The following is an 18,934-nucleotide window of genomic DNA, read 5'->3' as shown; positions in this document are numbered from 1 at the left end:
AATTGAGGAATAGTCACCATAGAACCTGAATGTCTCGTCAGTTTTCTTGTGAAATAGTAACATTATTGACATCAACATTCAAAAGCAGCAGCAAGAAAGTGCTGTGGTTACATCCAAGAGTTATCAGGTGAATGTGTCGTCCGGTTTTTTTTGCGCAGAAGATTGACAGACCATATGTCTCCACAAGTTACTGATAATACAAGTTTTCTTTCATTTAGGTGTACATTTTCTTTCATTTAGGTGTACATTTTACATGAATACAGATGGAATTCAACAGTCATACAAGCACTAAAACACAATGTATCTTACTGTACATAGTACAAAGTGAATGAACTACATGTACTGCTATGCTGACAGTAACAGCAATTCTAATAGATAGATTCATTTCCTCCAATCACTTCAAGGAAGGATCATTATTGAAGCAGACCTACCATTATAGGCAAACAACCAGATCGGTGATGTGGAGCAACTCATTGTGACCGTACATCCTTCGTCACTAGTCTCATTACCAGGTACTTCACTACATTCACACATCTTACCAGGATGACCTTTTCGACATGTACAAGCTAAGTCAACCCTGCCTCCCTCTCCCACCTCAGATCCTCCGAGAATTGTGAGAAAGCAGATCGGGGGTCACCATCTGATACTGCTAAGTAATATTGGGCAGTTTCACCATCAACTTGCATGCTTCTCCTTAGGGAGTCTATCACCCTTTTCTTGCTTCTCTCTGAGGTCAATCTATTTAACATTGTGGTAAGCTTTGGATCAGGGCCACCGTCAAGGTACAAAACTGCCACTTCCCTTTTTGCATATATATCCAGCTCTATGTAGCAAGTGCCGTTGATGAGGCAGTCTGGATTGCTAACAGGAATGAGTAACCTCTCCCTCGAGTATATACCATGGTCACTCATCATATTGTTCAAGCGTTTTATACCCATGACCTGCCAATTAAAAGGAAATTCTTAACAAAGTTGCTTTTTAAAGAAGCCAGAAACCCACATCGTTTAGCAGCACAAACATATTAGTTTAAGAGACTTAAGATCAAGTTATAGCTTGTCCACTGAAAATTGTCATAATATCTAAAATAAAGGCCTCTATAATAATTTAAAATGCTACTTCTATTGCCTGGTAACTTATTGTCAATCTTATCTATTATGTTTTGAGCCCATCAGTGAAGACAATAATTACACAAGTGTATCCCACATCTTATATGTTGATGATTCATTGATTGGGTGGAGCTAAGGAAAAGCAACTAATAAATTCAAACATAGTGCAAAGGAATGTATTTTTTTTTCATGCCAATTGTATTTGGGCCAATTTTGTGGACTTTCACTAATTCATAGGGTAGCTTATCCATCCCACAAGCACAAGCTATCAAGGTCCCACCAAGATTGGAGCATATTCACATCAAGTGTTGCAGTTTGGACTCAGCCTGGGATCCCGACTTGGCGATCCCCTACGGAGTACTAGTGCTAGTGACACTTGAGGCTAAATCTGATCTGCATAAACAAAAGGCTCTCTTATTCCCAGTTTCTGAACGAGCCAATATTCAGTCTTCTGTCCAGTACATTAGACTGCATAGTGGAACTTCCAGCTACATAGCCAAAATGCTGAAATGTGTAAAGAGCCAGCAAAATACATCATATTGAGCAGAAGCATAGAGCATACTAGTAGGAACTTATGGGATGAGTTGTACAGAGCTTGGTTAAGTTGAAGTACACCGCGGAAAGAAGAAGTTTTGGCAAGACAGAAGAGCTTGGTTAAGTTAAAGTACACAACGGAAAGAAGAAGTTTTGGCAAGACAGAAGGCACAAGAAACATTTAGAGACAGGTTCCCACATCTATATACCATGTACATCAACAAAGATGCATATTTTGCAGATCACGGGCAGTTTAGGGGCATCAAATTTCGAAGGGGACTACAAGACTGTGAATTTGGATATACTAACTCAAATTTTCTGACAGAGAGACTATCAGTGAATTAAAACGATATCCTGAATCGTTAGGGTAGGAAGGATGTACAATTCATTATTCACTGTTAAGTCCTATTATGATATACTATTAAGAAACTCGGGTATAGGAAGGCACAATGATCCCATTGGCTTAGAAAGTTTAACATAAATCTCCTTCAAGGTGCTTCTTTTACCTGGATAGGTACATTTGGGGCTTGTCTAACACATTAACTTACAGAGAGGTGAGATAAGTATAACTTTTCAGCCTATTATCTGTCTTTTCCAGTCATGGTTACTTTGAAATTCCTAACTGCAGATGTTCCCTGCAAGCTTAGTGTGATTAGCAAGCTGAAACATATACTTAAAATGTGTATTTTTTTCTTCTCTAATCTTCATTCTTCACCAGTTCTTTTTTAATCATTCACCTTAAACTTAGAAAGCAAAATAGTACCTTGAATTGAAGATAAAAAACGACTCCTTCAAATGAATTAAAATAAAGAAATAAATAAAAATAAACAGATACATACATAACATTCACACACATATATAGAGAGAGAGAAAGAGAGAGAGGGGAGTATACATGGACGGAGTACTTGACGGCGAGGCTAGCAACACTATCACCACGGACGATGCGATGAGAAATGGCAAATTTTGAAAGGCTATTATCTCTCCAGAAGCTGCCGGAGGAAGGATCGCCGATGACGTCCTTGATCTTCCAAGGATCCTTAAATGCCTTCGTCTGCAGTTCACGATCGGAGGCCACAAAGTTCCAGATTCTATTCACACACGCAGCACGCGCTAAGTCAGGGAGAGCAAGTTTCTCGAGGATGGCGCGTAGAGTATCGTGGCATATCAAGGCTGAAAAGTGAGAATTCATCGGGGATATCACGTCTTCTCCGTCGTGTGCGACGGTGGTGGAAGATGCCGACGGAGGAATTTGATCTGAATTTTGAATTTCGGAAGGATTGAGTGGTTGGAGAAGCTGTTCGTCATCATCACAGCAACATCCCATCACTAGATATGATGGCGGTGGTGTTTGTGCGCTTACGGCGTATTTGTATATTGCGTGGACTAACTTGAGCCGCGGGTGGATTTTTGAAGAAATTGTAAAAGAGGAAATTTATGTATTGGAAAGGAATAAAGGCACCAATGCTCTCTCCTTTAACCAAAATTCAGAGACAATTAAAATAAGATTATATTTTTTTATGAATTTCTTTTTTTTTTATTTTTAAAACTTTTTATTTTACGTAACATATTTTGTGATTCCATATAAATTAGGTGTGTGAGAGATATTTGGATACCTCATAAGTTAAAAAAGTGTACAAAATTAAAAAAAAAAAAGGTTAGGGAGTTAATAGGATCTTAATTTAATTAAGGTGTGTCTTTGAAATTTCGATCATAATTTTAGGGGATACTTATATAGTTTTCCTACTGAAAAAGACATAAGTAAAATTAGTTAATCTTACTAGCTCGGCTATCTGAACTTCCGTTTTATTGATGAAGGTTCGCTTTTCACATTATATATCCCAGTCAAATGGTCAAGGGGTGGTAGTTGATAGCACTAGGTGACGGAAAGGAGGCAATCAACTTAGAATACCAATTGAAAACTTGCTGTCTTTACTTCTATTAGGAAGTCATGTTCCTCATTTTAAAGATTTTTTTTTCAACATAATATATTGATCAATCAAACATGAAAAAATTGAATATATTTTCTTCTGAGCCAAACGCATCCTAATAGTCGATAGGCTCGAGAATGAAATGTGAGTGGTTGAGTTCACCTTTGATGCTTTGGATGGATGGTCGAAAGCTAAAACAGGACATAGTTAAGTATACAAGTATTGGATCTTAAAGAGTTTACAAAGAGAGACTTGTATTTCAAAGATTTGTGTGAAGCAGCCAGCATCAATCTGACTACACCTCAAACTACATTACAAACTCCTGACTTGAACGGATACATAGTGCCAAACACTTGTACAATAACAAAAATTAGATAGCAGAAAAGCTCTGAGCAGTCACCACTGTGAAAATGCAGCTAGAGGGGAAAAAAGAGAGGAAATTTAAGGGTATGAATCTAGTCTAGTCTTAAAACTTGGGAAAGCAATCAAGAGAGTACATTTTCTACAAAGCAAATCACATGGCCCACTCTTGACCAAGCCCATATGCATCCATATATCCGGCATGAGCATGCTCGTGGCCATGGCTATCATGACCGTGGTGGTGGTGGTGGTGATCACCACTCTTCGCTTCATCAAACATCGTCTGGACATGTTCAGGTACAATTTCTTCAGTTTGTTTCACATTCTTCGGCAAGGAGGAAACAAATTGATAGATACTTTCAGCTATCTCCTCTGAATTATGCTCCTATTATCAGCAAAAAATATGTTTTAGATCATCTTCAAGCAACATAGATAAATAATTAACTAGTATGTCTACTGTCAAAAGGAAATTAGACCTATAGCATATGCTTTTTGTTGTTTTGTTTTGTTGAGTAAGTGCCCTATATTGTATGGGAGCAGTACAATTACAACTTTAAAGGAAAAAATGGTGAGCCTTAGCTATTTAGAGGAATACATATGTAAAGAAAAGCTTTTGAAAATTATTCAAGTTCCTTTCCATTAATAAATATCCAGAGCATGCAACTGATGGATCTATGCTCCTTTTCACATCGTTGTTGCACTAAAGTGGTCCAGGCAAACTACGATACCAACAGATAAGGCTACTCTTTTATAATCAGGTAGAAACAAGAAAAGCGCATCATGATCATTACCCAACCCCACCATCCCGACAGGTATATAAGATGGTCAGTCACTGAGAACGTGAATTAGCATTGCAATTTGCATGTATCTAAAGAGGATATAAGAGGTGACTATATAGGAAAGATTTTAATTCTTCAAAAATTTTCTATCCAAGACAGACAACCATTGTTTGGAAAGTTTAAAGCTCAGCCATAAAAACTTATCAGACGAACACCATGTCAAAACTTTGAAGAGACTGTCTGTCTTTCATGTGCAGTTCCAAGTGTTCATGAATTGATCTGCAAATGAGGTTGGGTGGACTATAAGTCTATAACCTTCAAGGCTACCATTTAGGAATAAAGGATGGAATGCCCTATTTTCTTTTTCTTTTTTGATAGTAAACCATGTCTACTGTAGATTACAAGAGGAAAGCGATAAGCAAGCGTGACCGGAATACATCCGTGAGAAAGCACCCATGTAGGCCAAATTATGAACTTTATTTTTCAAAAAAAGAGACGAACTTCAGTTACGTGACAAACAATAATGCAATTAAATGAATGGAGAACAGGACCAGTCATTACAGCATGAATAACATCATGATATCAATTAAGGATGGCATGGTCAAACACAGTTCTAGAATCAAGGAGGATTCAGCTTGAAGGCATGAGCATTAGGGAGTTTATATGTATTCGATAAGGGGAAAAGGTAGCACCAGATCATCCAGTTAGTAATTAAGGTCTTCTTTTTCTTGCATCTGCTGCTTTTATCACAACCTGGTATTCTCTCATTACCCCAAAAATAAAAGTGAAACAAAATAGGACCTTTTAATGGTTATACATCTGCTTGAACCATTTGTCCTCGAGACATAATTTCAATATTTTAAGTCTTCTTCTAGAGTTCGGAGTCAAGAAAAATTGAAGTAACTGATCTTCGCCAGCTGAAAATTATTTGGAATTATTATTCAATTGCTTCTTGCTGTCTCATCAGAAATTTCAAGATAAAACTAATTGCTTTAGCATGTAAATTAGAAAAAACCTATCAGCTATGCCTACTCTTCTATGTGTTGGGGAGCCTCATAGTGGTATCTTAGCTAGAACCTATGACTTTAGTACATCAAGCAGGCAGCAAGTTAAAATAGTATCATTGAAATTGCATCTCTTTGATACTCTCCTAAACAGATTCAAACTTATAAGAAATTAACATTTTCAGACAAAATAAAAATGAACATCCATGTTCTTGATCCTCACCTGGGGCCATCTCCCACCAGAATGACTGATAAATTTTGCCTGAGGGATTGCATCAGCAACTTGACGTCCCTCCTCGGTCCACTCTTTGGACAAGGCATCAGACCAAATGACTTGCATTGGTAGCCCTTTCACTTCATCCAAAGCAGCCCATTCATTCAAATCAAAACTACAATTCAGGCTCTTCCCCATCCCTACAACAGCTCTTCTTCCATCCCTTCCCTTCAAAAGAATCCTATGACCCTCAGCCTCCAAGTTACCAACCGATCTAGAACAGCACGTTCCAAGTAATCTTCTAAAAGCAAATCCCAATCCCAAAACAGCATCCCTTAACACTGGCATTTCCAACACCCATAATGGCAATGCTGTTCCAGTAGGCGCACTATCTAGAACCACCACACTTCTAAGCAATCCACGGTTCTCCGAAACCCAATTAGCAGTCAAACCCAATGCTGAATCATGCAAAACCAAATCCACAGGTGACAATCCCATTGTATCAATCACTTGCCCTAACACTTTTCCAATCTCTTCAGGACCCAAAGCAACAGCCTTAACAACATTTCTTTTCGAAACCCGGATTTTATTTTCCTCATAGTTCACATAACCCTGCTCAACAAGCTGATCAAACCCCCAAAATATACCCTTTTCTTGAATTTCATTATACATATCCTTAAGCCTCCCTAGAACCCCATCATCCACATGCTCTTCCTCCACAACCATCGTCTTATCCGAAAACCCAGAACCAGGCAGATCGATAGCAACAGCATGAACACCTCTAACACCCAAAAAATTGACAACTTTTTGAAACGCAAAAGAGCTACATCCTAGTCCATGTACAATAAGTACCTGATCAGAAGACTTTGATGGTCCTTCTTGGATAGCAAAAACTTCAATTTGTGGCTGGTTAGGAGCTGTTTGAACTTTGATATTTCGCCCTTTAGCATAGTGTTGTCGTAGATTTAGGGGCAGGCTAAGAAACCATGTTTTAGGGTCTTGCGGGTAAAGAGAAGTGAGAATCATGAATATGAGGGTTACAAGAGAAACTGAAATGGTGAAATAGAACCAGAAATGAAATGGGTTTGTCGCATTTGTAGTTTTGGTGGGTTTAATGGGTTCTGGGGCGGTTGTTTGAGAAGGTTTTGATGTGGGTTTAAGGGTTTTTCGTTGTTTCAGTGGACTTGGGGAGTCTGGTTCTTCGGTTATGATTGCCATTGTTGATGAGTAGAGCTGAGAGAGGTAGCAGCACGAAGAAGAGTGGAATTTTCAAGATTTGCAATGGAGATCAACAAGCGTGAGAAAAGCAAAAAAGGGTAGTGTAAAAAGCAGCTTTTTGTGATTTCAAAGGTGGTTTTAGCTGTAAAATATATATACGGGGTAATGATGGCAAATAAGCTGAAGAACAATGGAGACGAATTTTTAACCAAACTAAGCCATTATATAAAACAATTTACCAAAGTAATACATTTTTCTAAAATTTTACAAAACTAGTATAAACGTATTTCACGGTAACGTTTTAGGGTATATCTAATTTTTCAAAAACTAACAGCATTAGGTTGATATATGTTACTGTAAGTAACGTTTTACTCCAAAAACGTTATTTTCAGTAACGTTTTACTCCTACAACGTTACTCACAGTAACGTTTTAGGAGTAAAACGTTACTGTGAGTAACATTTATCAATCTGACGCCATCAACTTTTAAAAAATAAAATATATCCTAAAACGTTACTGTGGAATACGTTTATACTAGTTTTGTAAAATTTTAGAAAAACATATTATTTTGGTGAATGGCTTTATATAATGACTTAGTTTGGTTAAAACCTCCAATGGAGACAGTGACCGGAGAGTAGAAGAAAAACTAAAAAAAATATTTTTTCTTCTTGGATTTAAAAATATTTTAGTGAGTATTTGATCAAGTTTTCTAAACTAAAAGCACAAATTTTTTCTAGGCACTTGACAAAATAAAGTATTTATGCACAATCTTTTTAACAAAGAAATTGTAAATTTTACTTTTCTTTTTTAATGAGTGAAAACCTAAATATTCCCCCACTTTCGTTTGTTATGTTACATTTTTTAAAAGTTAATTTGATTAATTTTTAAAGTTAAATTAAAATATATTAATCTGATATTTAAATAGAAAAATTAGATATTCAAAGATTATAAAAAAAATACTATAAATTGCAATTTTTTACATATCAACGTGATGAAAAAATACATCATAAAATGTTATTTAAATTTTTTTTTCATTTTGACTCTAAAAAAGAAACCGTGACAAATAAAAATGAACGAAGAGAACATTTTCCAAAGTAAAATTTTTTAACCAAATTATTCTTCATTAGTTTAAGCATATACTCTTGATTCTTATACAACATAATTACAATAAATCAATCTAATAATACATTTATATATACAAAAAAATTAACCTAACTTGTATATCACAATATTTAGAGAAAATCAATCCAATAATACACTAATCACTCAATCATGTTAAGTAATTTATATTCTAATTTAGGATCACTTAATTTAGTAAAAAAAAAAAATTAATTATAAATATTTTTTTACTTTAAAACTAGATTCCTATTTAAACACTGACAGAAATATTTGTGTCTCAAATCAAGATTCCTTTTAGCTTTTGCCCAAACACTTATCCATTCCATCAATGGATTCTTCATTATCAGTTTCCACTACCATGCTTACTTGCTCTTCCAAACTTCACCATTATCCACCTCGAAGTTTTCGTTTCCTCACTTTCTCCCTTCCCATTTTCCGCAAACTCGGAATTTGCCCCAAATTTCTTTCAAAATCTCCAAATCTTACTGTCAGAAGTTCCAGTTCCATCACTGCTAAACCCTCCTGGGAATTTCAGAAAAAGGGTAGCGGAAAAGAACAGGATAACAAGCTTCGTGCTCTTCGTGAGATCTTTACTAGACCTGGTGTTAATGTTGATGCTTATATTATTCCTTCCCAAGACGCCCATCAGGTTTGTATTCTTGATTTTCTTGAATTCAAGATCCTATATTTTGGGGGGTTGGGTGGGGATAGTAATCTTGATTTGCTTTGAAGTTGGGTTGTATTAGTGGTATGTTCTTGAGTGGTTAGTGTAAAGATTGTTGCTTGTTTCTTTTCAGTGGACTTCAATTCCCATTAATTTCCCCCTTTTTAGAGTGTTCTTTGGAGAATCTACTGCTTTTTCGAGGTATTGATGATGTTTTTATGTGTAGGTCTGGTGATTTAGTTTCAAGATAGTGTTTCTTTTTTTGGTATTAGTTCCCGCTGAACAGCAGAATCCGTTCTTTATAATGTAGTTATTTTTCTGAAATTCTCTGTTTCTAACAGAATTGCCTGTTTAGGTTATGATTTAATTACTAATTGAAGCAACCTTCACTTGTTAAAAGTGATCACTTGATGCAGTGATCTGGTGTGATGTGAAGTGAACTTGTTAGTATTGATTTCATTACTTGGTACTATTTAATCATACATTCGTGGAAGGTAGTAAGTGAGTTATGGAAGTATCATGTGGATGGGAAGATAGGCAAGAAATGGAACTATCTATCAATTCTTTTTACAAGTTATGCTAAATGTGAATTGCGTTGATTTGTAGAGTGAGTTCATTGCCGAATGTTATATGCGAAGAGCCTATATATCAGGATTTACAGGAAGTGCAGGCACTGCGGTTGTTACCAAGGATAAAGCAGCCTTGTGGACAGATGGGCGATATTTTTTACAGGTTTGTATTATATGCATGGTTGCTTTAGTTTTACTGATCATTTTCTCAATGGAAGCAAGCTGAATGGTTTGGTTAGTATCCTTTGTGTGTATCTGCTGTATTCTAATTATGTTTTTCTTCTCTTTGGTGTGTGTAAACAGGCTGAGAAGCAGTTGAACTCTAGTTGGGATCTCATGAGAGCTGGTAACATGGGGGTGCCTACTCCTAGTCAGTGGGTTAACACTGTCCTAGCACCTGGTTGCAGGATCGGCATAGATCCTGTAAGTAATGCTCAAATATGCTTTTAGATTTGTGAATTTGTTTAAGTATCAGTAAAAGAAAGTATTGGAATGAGGATATTTTTTTTTTGATAAAGTATTGAAATGAGAATATGTTTACTTATTGTGGGAAGGCAAGACGTTTTCATCAATTAGTCAACAAGTTCACATATTTCATGTTCATGCTCATGTGTGGATAATGGGCATGAATCCTCCCTCTCCTCTTGTATCATTCATCAGAGTACCCCTTCTAAGTTCCGGTCTTGGTTAGTCAGTATTCAGAAAATTTAACCTGTATTTCAAGTTAAATAGAGTAATAAGCTAAATCAAATTCAAATTGTCAACTCTGATGTTTTTGTATGTATATATGAAAACAATAGCCCATGATAAGTAATTGTCACATTTCTGATCTTATCTTTTAAAATTTGCCCTTAACTGACTTGGTTTCACTCACAAGACCCATAATTTTTAGGACAAGTACTAGATGGCCCTGTTGTCTTATTATGTGGAATCGACCTAAGATAAAATTATAAAGTTTGTGATTGACATAATTTGTGTAACTTTGAGAAAAGTATCTACTACTGTGGTTGGATTTTAAGTAGTGAAGTTGTATAGAACATATATAAAAAGTAATCTTATATGGTAGTAACTGTTAGGCTGTCAAAGTAGATCTAAAATCACATAAAAGGAAATCTGCATATCCGTTGAATCAATGCAAACTTAGCTAACGATAGGCGCAAAGGAAGAATAAGATCCATAAAGGTGATATCTACCCCTTCAAAAGGTAGAGGTAAGGCTGTGTATACATTGTCCTCCCCAGATCCCACATTCCCACTTGTGGGATTATGGCGGGTATGTTCTTGGTTGACACTTTTTGAAGGTCTCCATCATGCCCTTAATGCTAAGGAATGCGTACTTACAGTTTCCAAAAAAAAAATAAAAATGAAAGAGGTGATCTCTACTAGTTGGAGAATTGTTTTTTAACTTGTTGGGGAACTCTAATAATACTTCTATTTTATTTTATTTGTTATGATGATGATGACATGAGTTGAGGATTCATATAACCAACCTCAACTTGTTTGAGACTGAGGCATAGTTGTTGTTGGTTGGTTGTATGGTACTGCGTTAGTCACAACTTATATGAAATTCTTCCATTTTGAGATATTACCATAACACTTAACAACTGACTGTCAACTGAAAAGTCTACCTTTTATCCTCTTGACTGTGAAGCCCATCCTGAAACCTTAGAGATGGTGCTAAGTGGCCCAATCTGGTCGATACCTAAAGTTGTTCGCCAGAAACTTGTAGTTAGTCTTAGTACTTGATTACTGTATTATGGTTATTGTCGTCTATAATTCAGCCACTCTTGTGTTTATTGATGATTGGAAGATACTATTTCACCTCTTCTATTTTGAATTCAATATTTTCAATCTTGCAAACACTTTTTTATTTGCTTTAAACATCATTAAATCACAATTAACCTTGCATTTTCTTTCCTCTTATATCAGTTCTCTTTGTTTTGATGAAGGGAACAGTTTCTTTTTTCATCTGATGCTGCAAAAGAATTCAAAGAGGACATTTCTAAAGGGAACCATGAGTTGGTCTTTTTGTATGATTTCAACCTTGTAGATGAAATTTGGAAAGAGTCGAGACCAAATCCTCCAAAGGAACCAATTAGATTGCATGACCTAAAATATGCTGGTGTAAATGTGTCGTCAAAGCTTTCATGCTTGAGATCTGAATTAAGAAATGCTGGTGCATCGGCGATTGTTATCTCCATGCTTGACGAAATTGCATGGCTATTGAACTTGGTAATCCTCTTTACACTTTTTTAAAATCTTTGTTAAATTTTACTTGATCACATGTGCACAAAGAGATCATTTGTAACCCAGATTCATGCTTGTGTGTGATTTTTTGGTCCGAGGGGTAGGAAGAAACTATCCTTCTCATTTGTTATTAATCCAGTTAACTGGGCAAAAAAATTTATGGCCATCAATAGTTCTTACATCTGATAATCTTGCTCAGTTGAAGACGGAGTTCAGATTAGTTGCATTTCAGCGTAATTATCCTTTTAGCTGTGTCTCTTTATCTTTCTCTTCATATTGTGTTCTCTTAATTTCCCATATGAAAAAGCTTCAAGAACAATATCTTGAATATTTTACACTTAACCTCTAATAATCAATTTTCCATTTTTGCTCTTAATAAGTTTATAAGAGTAGTAATAAATTCTACTCCTATTAATTAGTAAAATTTTTGGGAACCAGCTTCATTCTGATTACTAAATCTAATATTTCTAAAAACTTGGTGTCAAAAGTTTGTTTTTTCCAGTGAACATCTCTTACAGCATTCACTGTATGGGAATATTTTTGTGATTATATATTGTAATCTGTCTGCATAATTGTTATCAAAAAGTATCTGTTAGCATATGGCACCCAGCTTAGACCATTCAAGATCTTTCGATTTTTGCCTGCACACTGATTAATCCTTTGGAAAGATGAGATTAACATAGTATTTTGGTAAGCCTTTTTATTATGATGGCCCTATAAAATGGTTAGTTCATGGATTCTTTGTAAATTTAATTGCTAATAATATTCTTTCTTCAAAGAATATTAATTGTTAACTGCCAATAGTTGGTCTAGTCCTAGTTCTCAAGGATATTTATAACATTGGAAGCCATATGTCAAGATTTCAACTTATTATTGTGGATGCGCAACAAATGTATTTACATGCTTTGGGTTGCCGTTGAATGATGACTTAAATTGCTTTCAGTTTCTTATTTGATTAGTTATTTACATGTGTCTCCAGAGAGGTAATGATATTCGACATTCACCAGTCATGTACGCATATTTAGTTGTGGAGATAGATGGGGCAAAATTGTTCGTAGATGATACTAAAGTAACACCTGAAGTTATGGAGCACTTGACAAATGCTGGCATAGAATTGAGAGCATATGAGTCCATTCTTTCTGAAATTGAAAGGTGACTTTGCTGCATATTTTTATTTGGAATTTAAAATTTTGTCTACTTGTCAACAGTTCTATGTCTTGTATTTGATATCACTCTGTCAAGGACAACTGCAGTGAGAACTGTGTGTGAGAAGCTTGTGTATATATTTATCTCAGCATTTGAGTGTTCAACTCCACAAACAGCACCCTAGACTTACATGCTAGAAGAAATTCTGTTTCTAATAGAAGAAATTCCTCAAAAATGAAAGCATTACTAATATAGTGTGTTTTTGGAGAGAGTTCTCCCCATAATAAAATTTGACTTCAGAATTGCTCTTTTCAGTTTGGCAGCAAAAGGAGCAAACCTTTGGTTGGACACTTCATCAGTCAATGCTGCTATTGTAAATGCATATGAATCAGCTTGTTACAAATATCCTTGGGATTCTGCAAAAAGCAGGAAGAAGCGGACTGCCAACCTTGATTCCAATGGTCAATCTGGGGGACCATGTGCAGTATATAGGAGTTCTCCTGTCTCTCTGAGTAAAGCTGTCAAAAATGATGCTGAGTTAGAAGGGATGCGTAACTGCCATCTAAGGTACTGAATATCCAATCCAACCTTTTAAACATATGTCAATTGTCAATAACTACTGCCTATTGTATCAAAATTTATGCTTCCAAAAGCGTACTATTTCACCACTTCCCACTCCATATCCATTTACGCGGTGAAACTTCATTGAAGCCTTATAAGGTTTTGTTTGTAAACATATTACAATAATAATATCTGTGACTTTGGATCAGTTTCTTCTTTTCCATGGAAAACCGTAACCGTGACTTTTTTTTCTGTACGAGAGATAGTTGCATGGATTTATAGCATTCATTCTTTGTTTGGCCTTTTATGGTGAAGCATTATCTTTTGATGCAGGGATGCGGCTGCATTAGCTCAATTTTGGGCTTGGCTGGAGGATGAAATCCAAAGGGATGTTGTTCTGACAGAAGTAGAAGTTGCTGACAAACTTCTTGAATTTCGCTCACACCAGGATGGCTTTCTTGATACAAGCTTCGACACCATAAGTGGTATATTAGTTTCTATTATCATGATTGAGTTGAATTACGAAACTTATATAGTAGTGAAGAGCTAGTGTTTGTCTTTGTGGACTTTTACTGGATAATAGTAGCAGCTTTGTCTTGAATGAAGGCCTAGCTCGAGTGGGAAAAGGTGGAGGATTTGTGGCTTAGGTCGCAAGTTCAAGCCCCACACCATGCAAACCGAAGCCGGTATTTAAGTAGAGAAGGGTAGAGGCGGGTCCATTATCCACCGAGTTTAGAAGGTTGTGATTGGTCCAAAGGGCGGGTCACAGACGGATTTCTCGTTTATCAATAATAACAATAATAATAATGATAATAATAATAGCAGCTTTGCCTTGAATGAAAATGTATTAAGAATATTGATATCAAAATTATATCCTATGCTTGTAGATATTATTTTCAATTCTGTTTTCCTACTGAAGTTTTTTGAAATTTAGAATGCTTTAGATCTTCTGGAGATGAAAATTTGTTTCTTTGACTTTTGTTTTCCATATTTCTGTTGATGCTGTCAGTAGGAGAAATATCCCAACTTCTAAGACATATCCTTTTTGGTCTTCCCTCTAATGCTTAAGCTTATTATAGTTGAAGAGCTTTCATAGAACTTTGGGCGATGTAAACGTACTTTTGAATGGTCAAAGACAGTAGTAAACATTTGTACTCCCTCCATCCCAAACTGATACTTTCCTTTTTGACTAAGCATTTATTTTAAGAGGGGAATTGAAACGTAAATATGTAATACCTTAGTATTAGCTAGCAAAAGGTGTGGACCCCTATATTGACTTTCGTGCTTCTAAGGAATAAAATATAGGAAAACCTTGTATTGGACAGAGGTAGTCCAATAAAAGCTCGAGCTATATAATGTATTGGTACTTCCTTTTTGAGGATAACGATACTACTTTCATGCTGGAAATGTTGGACTACCTGATTAAAAAATGTTGGACTATGTTCTAACAGTTGGACATAGGGAGTATTTGACGACTTAGGGATGAAATGATGGATATTGTTAATGGGTCATTTCGCATTTCCTTTTCATACTGTAGATTCCAAAAAAAATAATATAATACAGTACTCATCTTGATTTGATTTCACCAACACAATTCCTATGGTAGTTTATCTTTCATTTTTCTCTGAAATCTGCTCGTTCAATGGTCCACGTATGTCTTATTGTCCATATGCATTCAAGAAATCTTGAATTCATCCTATTAATGGAAAAACTGGGTTTCCTTTATGTTCAGAGCCATGTCCTGTGCATTCAATGCCCTGTGGCCATCAGGTAAAGGTCACCATGGAAACTGCTACTTGACAGTTTGTAAAGTATGTACACTTCTTCCTAACTAACTTTTTCCAGATGTCCAGCACTTCCCTGTATTGAGTTTTCTGTAATAGAGTGAGTTTCAATTTTCCTTCATGGAAGCATGTGCACCACAATTTTAGATCACTTGTTATGAGATGCCGATAGAAGAGATGTCTGAGTCGACATAAAATGATCAGTGACAGTGCAGAATTATTGACAAGCTGGTATATCTCCCCAGTGATATTCATTTCTTCTAAATTTACCTTTAGGTTCGGGTGCCAATGGTGCTATAATACATTACAAGCCAGAGTCAGATAGTTGTAGCACTGTGGATGGGAAGAAACTCTTCCTTTTAGACAGTGGAGGCCAATATATTGATGGAACGACTGATATTACGAGGACAGTGCATTTTGGTGAACCATCTGCAAGAGAAAAAGAATGTTTTACCCGAGTACTACAGGTAAACTATATCTTTCTGCCAGCAGTGATACATTATGTTATACTTAGGACAGGAGTATGGTAGATTATTCTTGAATTGGATTGTTCTTCAATTCAAGTTCTTACTGATAGGGAACTTGATCTTCTTCAATGCTGACGGGCGGACTTACATTTCAAATATCTAACGTCTGAATTGATACTTCTGAACACAAGAATAAGCTTCACCAGATACTTAGCCGTTTCAAAAAAGATACAATGGTTTCTGATTCCCTCGAGCTTAAGGGTCAACCAGATGGAACTGATGGATTGAGTAGGGAAACAGTGAAACGAACCTATATAATACCTCATAATTGTAGAGAAAAGTTAAATTAATTAATTTTGTTGATGTAAAATCAACTCATCAATGATATCTTTCCAAGTTGTCAGTTCAAATGTCACTCTTTGAAGTACATGTTTTGGAGTTGTGTTCTTGGTATTCTGTGGTAACTCAGTTTGTGGCATAGCTAGATAAGTGATTCTTGTAATTGTTTCGATAGGTTGTACAGTTGTAATTGATTAAAACATTTGCAGGGTCACATAGCACTTGACCAAGCAGTTTTCCCTGAGAATACACCTGGTTTCGTGTTGGATGCATTTGCACGGTCTTCCTTATGGAAGGTTGGCCTTGATTACCGGCATGGTAAGTTTGCTCAAAGTTCTGTTTACTTGTGATATTATGAGCTTTTAGTAACTTACATTATTTCCTTTACATGATCTCTTTATTTCCTCTAGGAACTGGGCATGGTGTTGGAGCTGCACTAAATGTTCATGAAGGCCCACATAGCATTAGTTTCCGCTTTGGGAATATCACTCCTTTGTTGACAGGCATGATTGTCAGCAATGAACCAGGTTACTATGAAGACCATCATTTTGGTATTCGAATTGAGGTACTTTACCCATTTTTTTTTTGTATATGTATCTACAAGAAATGAAAACTATTTTCTTTTTTGGTTTTTTCATGAGTACCTCTAGTATTTAAGTGTTTTCTCATTTGAGCCCACAAACAGATTCCTCGTGAAGCTTCCCTTCTTTTTCTCTTAGAGAAGTTCTCTATACAGGTTCTAGTAGATCAACTGCTATAATTTGATGTTAAAACCTCCATCGGTTTATAAGTTAAAGCATACGAGTGTGTACACTTGCTTATTTTCCTTTGAAACCTAAAGAGGTATCTGAGGAACTTTAGATCTCATTGGTTGCTAAAGTTTAGGTCAAGTTCATTATTAAACGCTAAAGAATAATGTTCGCTAAATGCTGACATTAAAATCTCCATCTTGGAAAAAGAAGAATATGACAGAAAAAATAGAGACCATTCCTGTAAAAACTTGAACTATAGAAGTGGCATGTAGAGATTCTTTTTCTGCATGAGTTGTTTGATTTAATTGTAAAAGAATTCTGTCAGGACGTCATGCTGTTCTTTGATGCTCTATTGGCATTAGTGTGCTATACTCTTTGGTTTGTAATGTAGTCAAGTTTATCCTTCCATGTTCAATTTCTTCAGCCTAATGCAAGTTACCTCTGGTTTTCATTGTGTTATCTGATTTTAACTCTTTCTTGTTATCCAGAATCTTCTTTACGTTAAAGAAGAAGATACACCGAATCGTTTTGGAGGAATAGGATATCTGGGATTTGAAAAGCTTACTTTTGTTCCCATACAGGTAAGACAGCTCAGAATTAATTTCTTTGCTTTTACTAATGAATTTTACCTCTGCTGTTATACACAAGGAAATTGGCTTTGGCAATTCTAGGTTGTACAGTTTCTACTGTGCACAAAGGTGGCATGGTCAATCTGTTTATTTCTGCCATAGTCTCTGCCATGTAAAATTAGGAACTGACTATAGGAAACTAACTAATTCAAAGAGCACAAAAATATTATTGAGATATGGATGAATTAAAGATGAACCATTGAGACATAATTACTCTACATCAGAGAGTGCAGGACGTTAAGTATGCATTTGACATTCCTAAAGAGTAAATACTCATATGTTGTAAGGTGTAACATGCCATATCATGTATGAGTATACATAAGCTTAAGTCACGAATGTAGATTTTGTATCCATCTTCAGATAACTAATAAAAGAATCCCATTGTTTACCCTTCTGTTTTCATTACCTGCACTGATGTCAATCATGTCTAAAATCAACTCATTCCGGAATGTATGCACTATGCTCCAACCTCTTCTGCCTTAATTTCTAGTGATATGACTATTTTCTTGCTTCTTATCGTCCAGACTAAACTGGTGGACATATCTTTGCTCTCTGTTGCGGAAGTGGAGTGGCTCAATAGTTACCATTTGCAAGTTTGGGAGAAGGTAAGCATCCAAGATTATTTGTTTTGTTCTTATTTCTCTTCCCATGAACTATAGTATGTTTTGTGTAGAATGAACAAGAACCTCACTTGACTACCAATTGGCGATTATATTCCACGCATAGAAAACCTGTGCAATCACTTTACACCTGTAATCTAGAATATCATAAGAGTCCAGGTCATGTCGTTGCGTTGTAGCAGGTTACTGGTGCAGCTGGAATATAATTCCTGTATACTGTTATTGTGCAGTCATTTGATTTAGGTCGAGGCATTTTTAGAAGCTGCTTGTTTTTGTCATCATAGTTGTTTTGGCCCTACCTCCCTACCCCCCCACCCCACCCCCAAAAAAAAAAAAAAGCAGACTTTGTGGTTGTTTATAAATGTTTAAGACTGTTATTTGCTAACTGGAGATCATCTTTAGGTTTCACCTCTGCTGGATGGCTCTGCACGTCAATGGCTTTGGAACAACACACAGCCTATTACAAAGCTGTAATTTCTTTATACATGCTGTCAATAATACGTTATTCTATCTCTCATCCATTCTTGTACATAGGAGATAAATAATTTGATAATTTAGAGTAACAGCTACTGATACACAGTATAGACAGGCAAACCAACTTTGTTGTAAAATATGCTAAGAACTGTTTTTAACATTATTAAGGAATGTTAAAGGACCTCCGCAAATGTACATATTGTGCTGCACTTTTCTTGCTTCAACCCCCAACCCACACACACCATTTTCTTCTTCGGTTTCCCAAACCTTCACCATTGCTCCCATGCATGTTACCATAGTTTTGCTGATACAAGACTTGAGGCACAGCGCGAATCTGAACTCTCTTCCCAGGAGCGCAATTACAACTTTATATACATATATGCACGGTTAACTCCCAACACCTTTTTGTTACCCCCATCTTCC

At 36.0% G+C, this 18,934-nt stretch overlaps 3 protein-coding genes across 3 annotated transcripts; 1 reads left to right on the top strand and 2 right to left on the bottom strand.

Moving 5' to 3' along the window:
- Positions 1-187: 187 nt before the first annotated feature.
- Positions 188-3,091, bottom strand: LOC107008578 (F-box protein At1g55000). The gene is made up of 2 exons (XM_015207677.2): positions 2,533-3,091; positions 188-941 (listed from the first exon to the last, which is right to left on the bottom strand). Exons 1-2 carry the CDS (start codon positions 2,962-2,964, stop codon positions 567-569), a joined length of 807 nt encoding a protein of 268 aa, XP_015063163.1. The 5' UTR covers positions 2,965-3,091; the 3' UTR covers positions 188-566.
- Positions 3,092-3,772: 681 nt separating this feature from the next.
- On the bottom strand, positions 3,773-7,284 carry LOC107008447 (protein AUXIN RESPONSE 4). Its single transcript, XM_015207491.2, has 2 exons — positions 5,935-7,284; positions 3,773-4,313 (listed from the first exon to the last, which is right to left on the bottom strand). Exons 1-2 carry the CDS (start codon positions 7,141-7,143, stop codon positions 4,083-4,085), a joined length of 1,440 nt encoding a protein of 479 aa, XP_015062977.1. The 5' UTR covers positions 7,144-7,284; the 3' UTR covers positions 3,773-4,082.
- Positions 7,285-8,525: 1,241 nt separating this feature from the next.
- Positions 8,526-18,706, top strand: LOC107002118 (aminopeptidase P2). Its single transcript, XM_015200031.2, has 13 exons — positions 8,526-8,909; positions 9,531-9,656; positions 9,797-9,916; positions 11,449-11,724; positions 12,719-12,891; positions 13,201-13,452; positions 13,780-13,931; positions 15,507-15,697; positions 16,246-16,354; positions 16,447-16,601; positions 17,277-17,369; positions 17,942-18,022; positions 18,440-18,706. Exons 1-13 carry the CDS (start codon positions 8,589-8,591, stop codon positions 18,509-18,511), a joined length of 2,121 nt encoding a protein of 706 aa, XP_015055517.1. The 5' UTR covers positions 8,526-8,588; the 3' UTR covers positions 18,512-18,706.
- Positions 18,707-18,934: the final 228 nt, after the last annotated feature.

The sequence above is a fragment of the Solanum pennellii genome, chromosome 1, assembly GCF_001406875.1.
Source record: "Solanum pennellii chromosome 1, SPENNV200".
NCBI classification, from domain to species: domain Eukaryota; kingdom Viridiplantae; phylum Streptophyta; class Magnoliopsida; order Solanales; family Solanaceae; genus Solanum; species Solanum pennellii.
The sequence above is the reverse complement of the archived record's forward strand: the minus strand, read 5'-3'. Positions and strand labels throughout refer to the sequence as shown.